Consider the following 11,692-nt stretch of genomic DNA (forward strand, 5'->3'; position numbering starts at 1 on the left):
GCAGACAGACGAGACTGGGAGGAGACACTCAACTTCCCACAATGCAGTTCTTCTTAAAGAGCCGGCACTCATATGTGGTAATTATAAAAAAAATCACTAAAAAAATGTCTGTGAAACAGCAAACCCGCGAAAGGTACCGCGACAGCGTATCCCTAACTTATTGTGAACAGTGGATTTTACAATACTAAAACCATTTACCAAAAACTGCCTGGTTTATGGCGTTTAGTATTTATATTTGTGTGAAAAAGTTGAAAATGACCAAGCATAATGCTTCTTCTGAGATTTTTTTTTTTTTAATAAAACATTTTCATGGTATGTAAAGTGAATGTACACAAAATGTGGCTGCAACATAGCGCATATGATGCACCGTCACCAGTAACAAATGATATAACTGGCAAACTACAATTTATGGTCTGTTAGTGGGAACTGTGACAAGGGTCAGCATTTAATATACCAGAAAAAGCAGATGTCACCTGCAGTATGAGGGACTTTGCACCAGGAACAACATTCCCAATCACCCTCAGCTATTTTAAAGCTGGATGACTCAGAACAAATTGGATGGGTATGGACAGGAACAAGCACTTGTTTGACACAAAGGTTGAAGGGAGGAGTTAAATAAAAGTTATGTTTATTTAAAAATGTAAACAAATCAAAAAAGAGCCTTAGGTCATTTCTTAAGCCAGATACATTTACTATTGGCATATGCTCACCAGCCCGTACACCTGCACAATGTATACAAAAAAAATTAAGAAATGCATACTTATGTACATAGTTAAATGAATACAGTACTTCTGAGAGTGGCAGCGTTTGTATTGGCTCACATAAGATTCTCCTGCTGTGCTTAATGATGTGAGGGGAAACTAATGTGAATGATGAACGTATGTCAATAACAGCTAGCAGGAGGTAGACGCTCCAAAGTCTTTATTAAATCATCCATTGGTCTTGGTCTTGGTCTTGTCCTTCCATGTCCACCTAACAAAAACAAAAGACACAATTGGAAATGTTTTTTTCTAAAAACCTCCTCAAATTGGAATAAAAAAAAATTGATTTTAAAATAGTGTGCAACTGAGTTTGCAATGAGAGAAGATATTCCACAAAAAAAAAGACATATGAAAGCACCTCATTGATCTCTCCATCATCGGGCGACTCATTGTAATCGTTCATCTCATCCATGTCCTGCATGTCCTCTTCGTCTTCAGAGTCGTCCTCACTGTCCTCCTCATCCTCATCGTCTTCTTCTTCCTCCTCTTCGTATCCTCCTCCCTGCAGCCCGTAAATGCAGACACAGAAAACATTAAAAATCTAAGGGATATATGTACATAGTTATTCATAATGGAAACACTGTCTTCAAGACACACAAACGCATACATACAAGTATCCTTCCACATCAATCGATTAGCAAGCCTTAATAACAATAACAAATAATGCTAATGTTTAGTATGAGTGGTGAAAAACAGTGAAGCATCATTCACATTGTAGACAGAGATATACCGAGTTGTGTGAAGTATTAATCCATGCCCAGTGACGGCTATACAAGAGATCCCCATGATTCACGGAGGCTATGTTCCGGGAAAAAAATGTGAATAATGTTCGCAACTAATGTTTTGACACGCTATATCCTTATAATACATCTTATTAAACACTTATTAAACACATTTTCACTTGTAAAATGAATACGTACTCACCACTAATGAATGATAACAAAACATGATAGAAGGAGAAAGGGAATCAGACCCCACGGTCTAGCCTTCAGCATGGTCATTAGGCTACCACGACAATCGTGCCTCCGTGTCCTGTGGCGCTGCCTCCATCTCCCTCTAAAGCAGCCAGCAGTGTTATGCGGCTCGGCAGGCCACTGGGTCCTCCCAGCTAGCAGTCTGAGATGGTGCAGGTGTTCCTCCAGTGGCGCGTCTACATAATGCACACTGCTTGCGTCTTGTCATTCCAGTAATTCCAACGATTTACGATAAGATATTAACCTTGTGTTCAAATCGCAGGTTTTGAGGTTGGATTGGAACAAAGTTGACTGTCGAAACGTCCACCATCTTACACCAACGTTACGTTGTGCAGGTGTGCTGTATTAATAGGCTTTATTATCACATTTTAATAAAATATTTAAAAATGACCTATTTTCAGAGAGGAAAAACCACGAATGATTAGGTTTTCTCACAAATAAAAAAAGTATTTTTTTTAATAAGAAATGTGCAAATATGCGGAGATCCACAGCATTCATGAGCAAGGTCAGACATGGCATTTCACAACATTTGTTGCCATCTACAGTATTGTTATGCATTGTTAGTTGCTGTGGTGTTTCCTGTTAATCCAGGGCGTTACAACAATGACAGGCAAACTGCGGCCCGCGGGCCACATCAGGCCCGCCAAGCGTCTTTATCCGGCCCACCGGGCATTTCCAAATTCCTGTTTTTAAACCGTTAACATCGGAACTGTAGCCGGCAACATGACTTGCAGCACAACACATCAACACACACGACACACAAAGCAACCTGCCTACTGCACCATGTGGGCACACAAGTAAATATCTATGTACAATACCCATGACAACCCCCCCCTCCTTATATATTCCCGTTGCAAGGTATGCTGGGTAGTTTGTGGTAGTCTTTCGCCCAACATTTTGCCGCATTTTTGCTGGATTGCAAAATATGTTGAGGAGGTCGTCAGAGAAGTAAACAAGGAGGAGTTAACATACTCTTGGTAGCCAATGTTTTTTATTCATAGTTCATATTGTTGCCACTGGACTACCCAGCATGCCTTGCGGGCATTTGTAAATACCAGGTTTAAGTTACGTGTTATGTTTAGCGCCACATCACCCACATAGCAGTATTAGTAGTTGATTTATGTGATGCGTTAACTTGCTGTGGATGTTTCCGTTTTCTTGCATCGGGAGCAAGTATGTCGTTCTGTGTGATGACCACCTATAAATAGACGGCCCCCTCTGCCAATGCTTTTAACCCAATGTGGCCCGTGATTCAAAAGGTTTGCCCACCCTTGGGTTAGAGGATAGAAGGTAGGACTCAAACTCAAACAAAGATATCATTACCTCAAAAATAGTTTTCCCAATGGGCAGCTGATTGTTGTCTTTTTCAGCAATGCTCTGCAACTATGTGAAACGAAAAGTTAAGTTAGACCCATACGTGTATAAAAAACCCACATTATTAAGAATATATACGCTTTACGTTACTCATCACACACTTTTCAGTAAAAATATGCATGTACAGCCTAAGAATATTAGGTTATGATAAGCTATAACAGAAGCTATAGCAGAAATAGCCAAATACAAACATGCGTGCGCTGTGTTTACCCAGGTTTGATGCTGTTGCTCCTGCTGCTGTAGCTCAGTCTCATCCACACATGGTCGGTCCAAGTTGAACCACAGAGACTCCGTTATTCGGGGAAACAAGGACGGGAATAACGTCGACATGTTGGCTTTGAGGAGAAACCAAAACAGAGCTGCAAACCTGTGCTTGTCGCCACTACGGCAAACGCGATTTAATCCCAACGTCTTCCTGTTTATCGAGAATAATAAGTGCCACGCCAAACCTCAAAAATAAAAACAATAACCTAATAAAGTTATCACCACGATATAAATATAAGAACCTGCGATACAGACATAACACTTTTCAAAACTTTCAACACAACTACGACGGACGTTGCAAGTGTTCACTGTATGACGTCCGGTCATTTCCGTTTGACAGTTATTTCACAAAGGTTCCGCTTTGCTCCTGGAACACGAGCGAGAACGTTCAATCAACGCCAGGTAACACACGTATTATTAATACATGTCAAAATACATGTATTATTTGACATCGACTGTTTTTAAGCGTTGATGATTATAAGTCTGTGCAAAGCAACAATGATAACTTCAGCAAAATAACTCTTTAACCTCCTTAACATACAGTACTGCACATCTGTGAAGCTGTAAGTTCATAAATCTATTTAGCCTTCATCAATATGCAAAATGTGCATTTCATATATGCCATCAGTGGTATTCAATAAATACCACCCTAATTTCACACAAAAAATAATTAAAATCAAACCAAACACTTACTGAATTATCAGTAAGACAGTAACACTTTCGGAATGCCAATGCCATGCACCTGGAACACATGAAAATGTCCACAAATCAACTTTTATCCTCATAAAATGCAATGTTTCTTCATTATAAAATCGTAATGATAATGGTAATGGTTTTATTAATTTTGAACATGCATACAAGTTACATCGGAGTGCATCACACAGTACAGTTCACAATTCTACATGTCCGAAAAGGAGTAGGAAGAAGCAAAGCTTATTTAGTCCTACCCCTTTACCTCTTTACCCCCCCCTTAACATCAGGAGCAAATGTGTTGTCAACTTCGATGACAAACAAACCTAAATGGAATTCTCAGGTCACCCTGCCATTTGTGTGGATACATAGTAGCAGGCCTTGAGATAAGACAGCTCTCCCTCACATCTAGCCATAATAAAGCTCATTATCACACAACCTTTCTTTTGCTCAGTGTCATACGCACACGCACACACACACACACACACACACACACACGGGCAGACTTTGGCTTTGGACTTTGGAAACATATCTATCGTGACAACTTTCAAAAGAAAGGCTTATCTTTGTTAACACTCACTTGCATACACTCCAACTCATACACACGTTGATACAAGTGTGTTTTCAGAAACTTTCTTGGACTTCAGAAGGAACTGCAGACTCTTAACACGGTAAAAATAATTTCTACACCATTGGAAAACACTTTAAACATCAAGGGTGCTTATAGCATGTTTTACTCTGGATTTTTTTAAAGTAAGTTATGTGTTCTAAGTGTAAATATTTCAACCCGGTCTTCATTTTGAGTGATATGGCTATTGATCAATAATTATTTTGTCAGGATAACAAATGGGGGTGTTGGTAGAATACCTTCCAGTCTATCTGAAAGTTGCAGATAGTAATAAGGCATATTATACTACCTATCAACTGATAGTGAGTAACATGTTTTAGCTGTGGTTTAGAGCAGCTTCTGAGTGGAAGTTAAACGTTTACCTCAAGCATCTAAAATATCAGATATCCGAAGCAAAAGTGCCAAAAATGCAATTTTTCTTGTTTCAAACAGCTGGCAAAAAAAAATGTATGGCATTATTTTTCTTATTTTAAGTAATGTAGCTCAGATTTTACTTACATTTTTGTATTATTGTCTTACCTGTCACATTTTACTTGTAGTGGTTGTAATTTACCAAAAGAACTCCAGGCTTTGGCTGAATTTCTTGTCTCAACATTCGTGCGTATTCAGCCATGTTTTACTTTTACATTTTCTTTCATAAAGGATTGATTGTGATGTTTTCCCGGGGGAACAAAGCATATATGATGTATATATGCCTATATGCATGAGCAAGGTTGTCAAGTTTGTTTAAAGCAACTTTTGGGTGATATTTTTGTGTTTCTTTTGCTATCTCTGCTGCAGAGCCATGTGGGTTGTTGTTCTCGTCATGCTGCTTGCCCTCTCCAGTGGCTCTCATTCTCTGGACAAACTCAACATGTGCATGGATGCTACACACCACAAAGTAAAGCCCGGCCCTGAGGGACAACTTTACCTTCAGGTGATGTACCTAAATGCCCATAACATGAAATTGGTGCACATTTATCCTTATGAAATTTTCTAATTTTATTTCTCTTGACAATTTCAAAAGCAAACGGAAACAAACTGGTCTTTTTGTTGTTTTCAGTGTGCTCCGTGGCGTGACAATGCGTGTTGTACAGCAAACACCAGCGCTGAAGCTCACAACGATAACTCCTATTTGTACAACTTCAACTGGAACCACTGTGGTGCCATGCGCCCAAAGTGCAAGCAACATTTCATCCAAGACACTTGCTTCTATGAGTGCTCACCACACCTGGGACCCTGGATACAACCGGTGGGTACTGAGTGCCAAGCTCAATTGATACTTACAACACTAGATGGCACTGTAGGAGGGATAGGAGGGTGTGAAAGACAGGATGAAGAATTAAAGGGACCGTATGCAATGGATTCCTGCTTTGAGCATGTCAAGTATGTTCGGCGTAACACACGCACGTGCATTAGTTATGTTTGTTGCCAGCTAGTAATGGTGATTTGGAGAAGTTTAGCGTTAATGTTAGGTAATATTGAATGTATCGCCTATTGTAACAACAAAACATGACTACGGGCGCCTCTGAGATTGCTTTTGTGCGTGTGCACGCGCCACGGACATGCATGTGAATACCAGCAGCAATGAATTTGAGTAAAAAAATAAATAAAAAAAATATATATGAAAATATATAATATATATGACAAAATATATGGAAAAAATATATATATAGTATATATTTGTACAATCTGTTCATTTAAGCATATGCTAGGTAGCATAATGGTAATTGGAATGGTTTCATTTATTTTGAACAGGCATACATGGTACTTTGGAATACATCACATATTACAGTTCACAATTCAACATGTCCAAAAAGGAGTAGGAAGAAGCTGAGCTTATTTAATCCTTCCCACTCTCTGTTTCACAGCAACTGCTAATACAGCAACTGTTCACTTCCTGTATTCACCCTTGCAGTCATTTTATCTATGACTTTTTTTTATTAGCTCTTGCATGCTTTCTCCACAACAAAATGCTGTAGTATCATCCGCAAATAGTACTAGATTCAGGTCTTTTGTGAGCTTGTAGATGTCACTTATATGTAGGGTGAACCGTTTTGGTCCCAGTATTGACCCCTGGGGTACGCCGCACGATATATTTCAACCTGCAGATGTATATATATTCTCTTAGCGTCACATATTGCTTCCTGTTTGCTAAGTAGCTTTTTACCCAGTTCAAAACTAACCCTCTGATTCCAAACTGTTCCAGTTTGTTAGTTAATATATTGTGATTAATCGTATCAAATGCTTTTGTTAGATCCATAAATTCTGCACTCTATAATGTTCGTAATTTCCTCAGTTATTTCAGTGAATGACATGGAAGTTGAAATGTTAGCGCTGTATCTGTACTGGCTGTCCATGAGTATTTCATTCTTATTTATGAATGTGTCTGTTGACACATTGAATAGTTTTTCAAAGGTTTTAGAAAATGGTGGCAATAAACAAACTGGTCGGTAATTTGTAAATTGATGTTTGTCTCCAGTTTGGAAAATGTGTACTACCATTTTCATTTTATTTGAAAATATACCAGTCTGAAATGATAAATTACTGATATACGTCAATGGTTGTGCCATCTCATTAATGAACTTTTTTGTCCTTTCCATTTCAATTCCATTACAATCAGTTGATGTTTTTGCTTTACATTTATTGACAATGTCAATTATTTTCTCTCTTTGTCTTATCTTTGAGGAACATGGAGTTGAGATCCCGTGCTATACTTTCATTCTCTTTCTCCATTGACAAGGAATTTGGGATCCTTTCTTCCATATTTGGTCCAATATTTGCAAAGTATTTATTGAATCTTTCAACTACCTCGTTCATATTATCATTTATAGCATTTCCATCTATAAAATATTGAGGGTAATCTGCTTTCTTTGAACCATTTCTGCTGATACTATTTAGGGTATCAAGTTGCTCTAATGTTGTTGTTATTCGTGTCTAATAATTGCTAGTTGGTGGTGCTTTTGTTTTATTTTTTGGTTTCAAAAAATGTCATTTAGACTGAGTTGCATACAGTTCCTTTAACTGTTTGATATTTTTTGTTATTTTGAGCAAATTGTGCATTATATGTTGTAAAATAGTATTGCTTTATATGAATTGAGATATCATGTATTTTAACTGAATTTATGACCCTGGCAACGTGGTGGAACATGCTTCTGGGTTCTCCTCCACTGTCCAAAAACATGCATGCTAGGTTAATAGGAGACTCCAAATTACCCATGGAATGTGAGTGTGGTTATTTGTCTATATGTGCCGTGTCACTGGCTGGTGACCAGTCTTGCCAAAGGTCAGCTACAACAGGCTTCAGCAAACCAATGAATCTAAACAGGATAATCTCTAAAAAAAAAATGAATGAATTTATGGCCCATCCAAACTATTGTGTGCAGGTGGATCAGACTTGGCGCAAGGAGAGAATCTTGAATGTGCCTCTCTGTATGGAAGACTGCCATGACTGGTGGGAAGACTGTAAGGATGAGATGACATGCAAGAGTAACTGGCACAAGGGATGGGACTGGAGCTCAGGTATGACATGCTCTCATCACATGTCTTAAACATGCTTGCCTGCATGTTGGACCACATAAATGATAATATACAGTGGCTCAGGAGGTAGAGCGGGTGTTTAAATGTGGGCCAGGAATGGCCGTGGCCACTCGGTCACTCTCTTGGCCATCCCCACAACTGGGGGACAATTTTGTCAAACGCGGCTCTGTGGTGCAGAACATTAGTTCAGCGTAACCGCAGTTTACGCATGGGCGCATTTCACTGCAGCACACAACTTTCCGTGTGGAGGAGCTGTCAATAAAACCGCGTCTTGCATGAACTGCAAGCGGTAGGTACGTTTTCCATGATTACTTTGGTCGGTTCTGGTCAAGTTTTCCCACTGTGTTGACTCTGACTTAAATTCTGAAGCATGGTTAAGGTCCCACCTTGGCCACCCGAATGAAACATGTCTGGCTCTGCCACCGGTGGTCGGAGTGGTCGCAGGCAGCCATTTTTCTGTCAATCAGTCTACACCAGCACATTGACACCACCAGTCATTGTGCAGTGAATGAATGAGTTTCACTATGAAGCGCTTTGGGTACCTTGTAAATAGGCAATATATAAATCCAATCCATTATTATTATTATATTAGTATTGTGTGGTATCATTATGTTTTGAAAATCAACTATCTTGGCTGCACATGTTAGTGATCATTGATAAGAAAATGGTTTTGTGTATGCAACGTGACTGAAAAGTGGTCACTTTGATGTTTTTAATTTTCTAAAAAGCCTAATTTAATGATACGGTAAGAAATTATGTGATAAAAAATATTAATGGTATTAATGATATAAAACAGCCTGCATCTCAGCTTTGCGTTATAGGTGACAAAAGCTGTTGTGATTAGTAGTGTTATTAGTATCAATATGCTACATTTTTTCAACGTTTTGCTTTTTTTTTCCATTTCTGTTGTTGTTGTTTGTACTTTTATTGTTGCTCCTGGCAGCACTTTGGACACCTTTGTCCTAGAATGACTTCTACACCAAAAATGTGGTCAGCACCAGGCTGGGCTCTGGGCTTTTGTGGCCCCCAAATGACACATACTGTTCCCACTAAACAAACACACACATATGCTGCACAACAACTATAAGAAATTAATTCATCACAAATCTCTTTTCTTTTCTCAGTTGAACAGATAAAGAAATAGTCTGAGTATATATACATAGGATTAAATAAATAAATAGGATTAAATAAGGAATAAACCACAATCCACAACAAAAGACAAAAGTAATATAAATATGGACTTAAAACGTAATTTGAGCATAAGGTTATTCAATGTATAGAAAAATGAATTTGAATGTAAAACACTGAAATATTTTCAATTGTGCAAACAACAAATGAACCTCAAAGAGAAATGTGCACATCTTGAAACTAAGTCAACATAATTCTACCACTATACCACCACTGACTGAGAAAAACAAAATGTTCTCCTTTTCCTGTACTTTCTTTTCCATCTCCAACTTTTGATTGTTTTTTATTTATTTTATACTTTTATACTATTACTAATGTTGAATTTGTAAGCTGCCAATGAAATTGAATGGAACCCTCCAAATACAACTGGTTACTGAAAATATAAACACTGCGCATCTAAATTGACTTAAACATGGTCAGAGCCTTTCTGATTGGTTTTGTTGTACTGTAGTTTTATTGTTGCATTGTATTTTTAAAGTACTCCGAGGACCAATCAAAAACAAGCTGCGGGCTACAAAAGGTCCCCAGGCCTCACTTTGGACACTCTAATTTAGCTTAATCATCCCGCTGGATGATTCTAACACATTGATAGGTTATAAGGAAATCTCTAATAGCTTGGTTGCCTTCAGGTAAATCACCTAACTCCTTAAACTGCTCATCTGTTTGCTGTGTTTAATGGTAATAAATTCTACTTTTAAAAAGTATCTTAAATTAACATTCTGTATTACAGGTATTAACAAGTGTCCTGATGGCAGCAAGTGTAGAAAATGGACGGATGTTTACCCAACACCCAAGTCTATGTGTGAGCAAATCTGGTCTAACTCCTACCTTTATACTACGCACTCCAAAACGTCAGGGCGTTGCATGCAGCTCTGGTTCACTGGCTCAAACCCCAACAAAAAGGTAGCTGAGTATTACCTCAACAATGCGCAACAACACCACAGTCTCACCGTGACATCACTGCTCTTCCTGGCAGTCTCATCTCTTTCTGTATTGAGCTGAACAAAAAACATTTTCCTTGTCAGTTCTGTGGAGGAAACAATAAAGTTTACTTCAAATCTAGTGTCTCCTGTTTTGTCTTATTGTGTCACACAAAACATCTGTTTTGTGATATTTCAGGGGTTATGAATCTATTTTTAAGAAAAATAAATGTCTCTTCCTAAGTTTATTTCCTGCTTCAGAAGTTTAGACTTTAAACTTTTCTTGTCAGCGTGAGCTATTTTGTGGGTTTTTACCGTTTTGACCCAAATATAAGACGACCCCTCCTTTTTGCTTTTTGGAAGAATAATTTCAGGACAAATTCAATCAATCTATCATCACAATCATTTTAAAAATAGCCTCATGGTTCCTCCTCTGCTAACTTCAGCACATCTCTTCATCTCTCCAAGTTACTAGTGTGTGTGTGTGTGTGTGTGTGAGTGAAAGAAAGAAAAGCTCTGATTTACTTGGGGAGAAGTTGTGTGGCGCCACCTGTTGGTTTGTATGTATAAATCCGTAGACCAGGGGTCGCCAACCTGTCAATTGTGAGATACTAGTCGATCTTTAGGACTTTGCCGGTTGATCGCAACAACATTTTGAATAAAATTTATTATCACATCAGGCACCAACAGGCACACATTTTATTCACTATTCAGGCAGCAACCCGAAAGCCCCAGCAAGGAGCCCAGTCCCCAAAATCTGTCCGGAGGTATGCTAGTACACCGGCCTGCCTCAGACACGGACTCGCTCCCCTGCGCTAGCAAAAAGGTCCACCGAGAGAGGGAAGGAGTGACAGAGTGCTGCAGCGTTGTGCCTGGGTACACAAAAGTAATTATTGGGCCACTAAAAAACAACCGCAAATGGACCCCAGGCCACACTTTGGTCCTGGCTACCTTTATAGAAACCTTTATTGTCATTGCACAACAGCTATGCAATGATATTGCATTTTAGAATTCAACATATAATTTCTTAGCAACACAGTTTATTCCATCTAGACATTTAGGTATAAACGTATTGCCACCCCTATGTGAGTAATGGTCTCACCTTGGCCACCCCAATGAAAAATTTCTGGCTCCGCCACTGATCCTAACGCCCCCAAACTGGACCCCCCTACACCTTGATGAATTTCAAATGGTGATGTTTGTGTTGATGCAGAAAAACTATAAATAATGAGTGTTTTCTTCTCTGTACATTGCACGTTTCACTATGATGTATGGACAGTGAAGTGCCACTATAACGCAACAATAGACAAAGCAATCCACGAGAGATACAAAGAGATACAAAGCGAACTGTCTTTATACAATAAAATTCAAAAA

The 11,692-nt window shown here is 38.7% G+C and overlaps 2 protein-coding genes across 3 annotated transcripts; one reads left to right on the forward strand and one right to left on the reverse strand.

Annotated features, from left to right (window-relative positions):
* Window positions 1-904: 904 nt before the first annotated feature.
* anapc15 (anaphase promoting complex subunit 15) lies at window positions 905-3,716 on the reverse strand. Of its 2 annotated transcripts, XM_054794617.1 has the most exons (4): window positions 3,320-3,713; window positions 3,059-3,118; window positions 1,120-1,263; window positions 905-972 (listed from the first exon to the last, which is right to left on the reverse strand). In XM_054794617.1, exons 1-4 carry the CDS (start codon window positions 3,437-3,439, stop codon window positions 925-927), a joined length of 372 nt encoding a protein of 123 aa, XP_054650592.1. In that variant the 5' UTR covers window positions 3,440-3,713; the 3' UTR covers window positions 905-924. The 2 variants fall into 2 exon arrangements, with proteins under 2 accessions (XP_054650592.1, XP_054650593.1); XM_054794618.1 differs by lacking the exon at window positions 3,059-3,118 and having other exon boundaries at window positions 3,320-3,716.
* An 833-nt stretch (window positions 3,717-4,549) lies between these two features.
* Window positions 4,550-10,424, forward strand: folr (folate receptor). Its single transcript, XM_054794616.1, has 5 exons — window positions 4,550-4,734; window positions 5,472-5,607; window positions 5,734-5,922; window positions 8,057-8,192; window positions 10,129-10,424. The coding sequence occupies exons 2-5, from the start codon at window positions 5,476-5,478 to the stop codon at window positions 10,398-10,400; spliced, it is 729 nt and encodes a 242-aa protein (XP_054650591.1). The 5' UTR covers window positions 4,550-4,734; window positions 5,472-5,475; the 3' UTR covers window positions 10,401-10,424.
* Window positions 10,425-11,692: the final 1,268 nt, after the last annotated feature.

This window comes from Dunckerocampus dactyliophorus, chromosome 12 (assembly GCF_027744805.1).
Source record: "Dunckerocampus dactyliophorus isolate RoL2022-P2 chromosome 12, RoL_Ddac_1.1, whole genome shotgun sequence".
In the NCBI taxonomy this organism is placed as follows: domain Eukaryota; kingdom Metazoa; phylum Chordata; class Actinopteri; order Syngnathiformes; family Syngnathidae; genus Dunckerocampus; species Dunckerocampus dactyliophorus.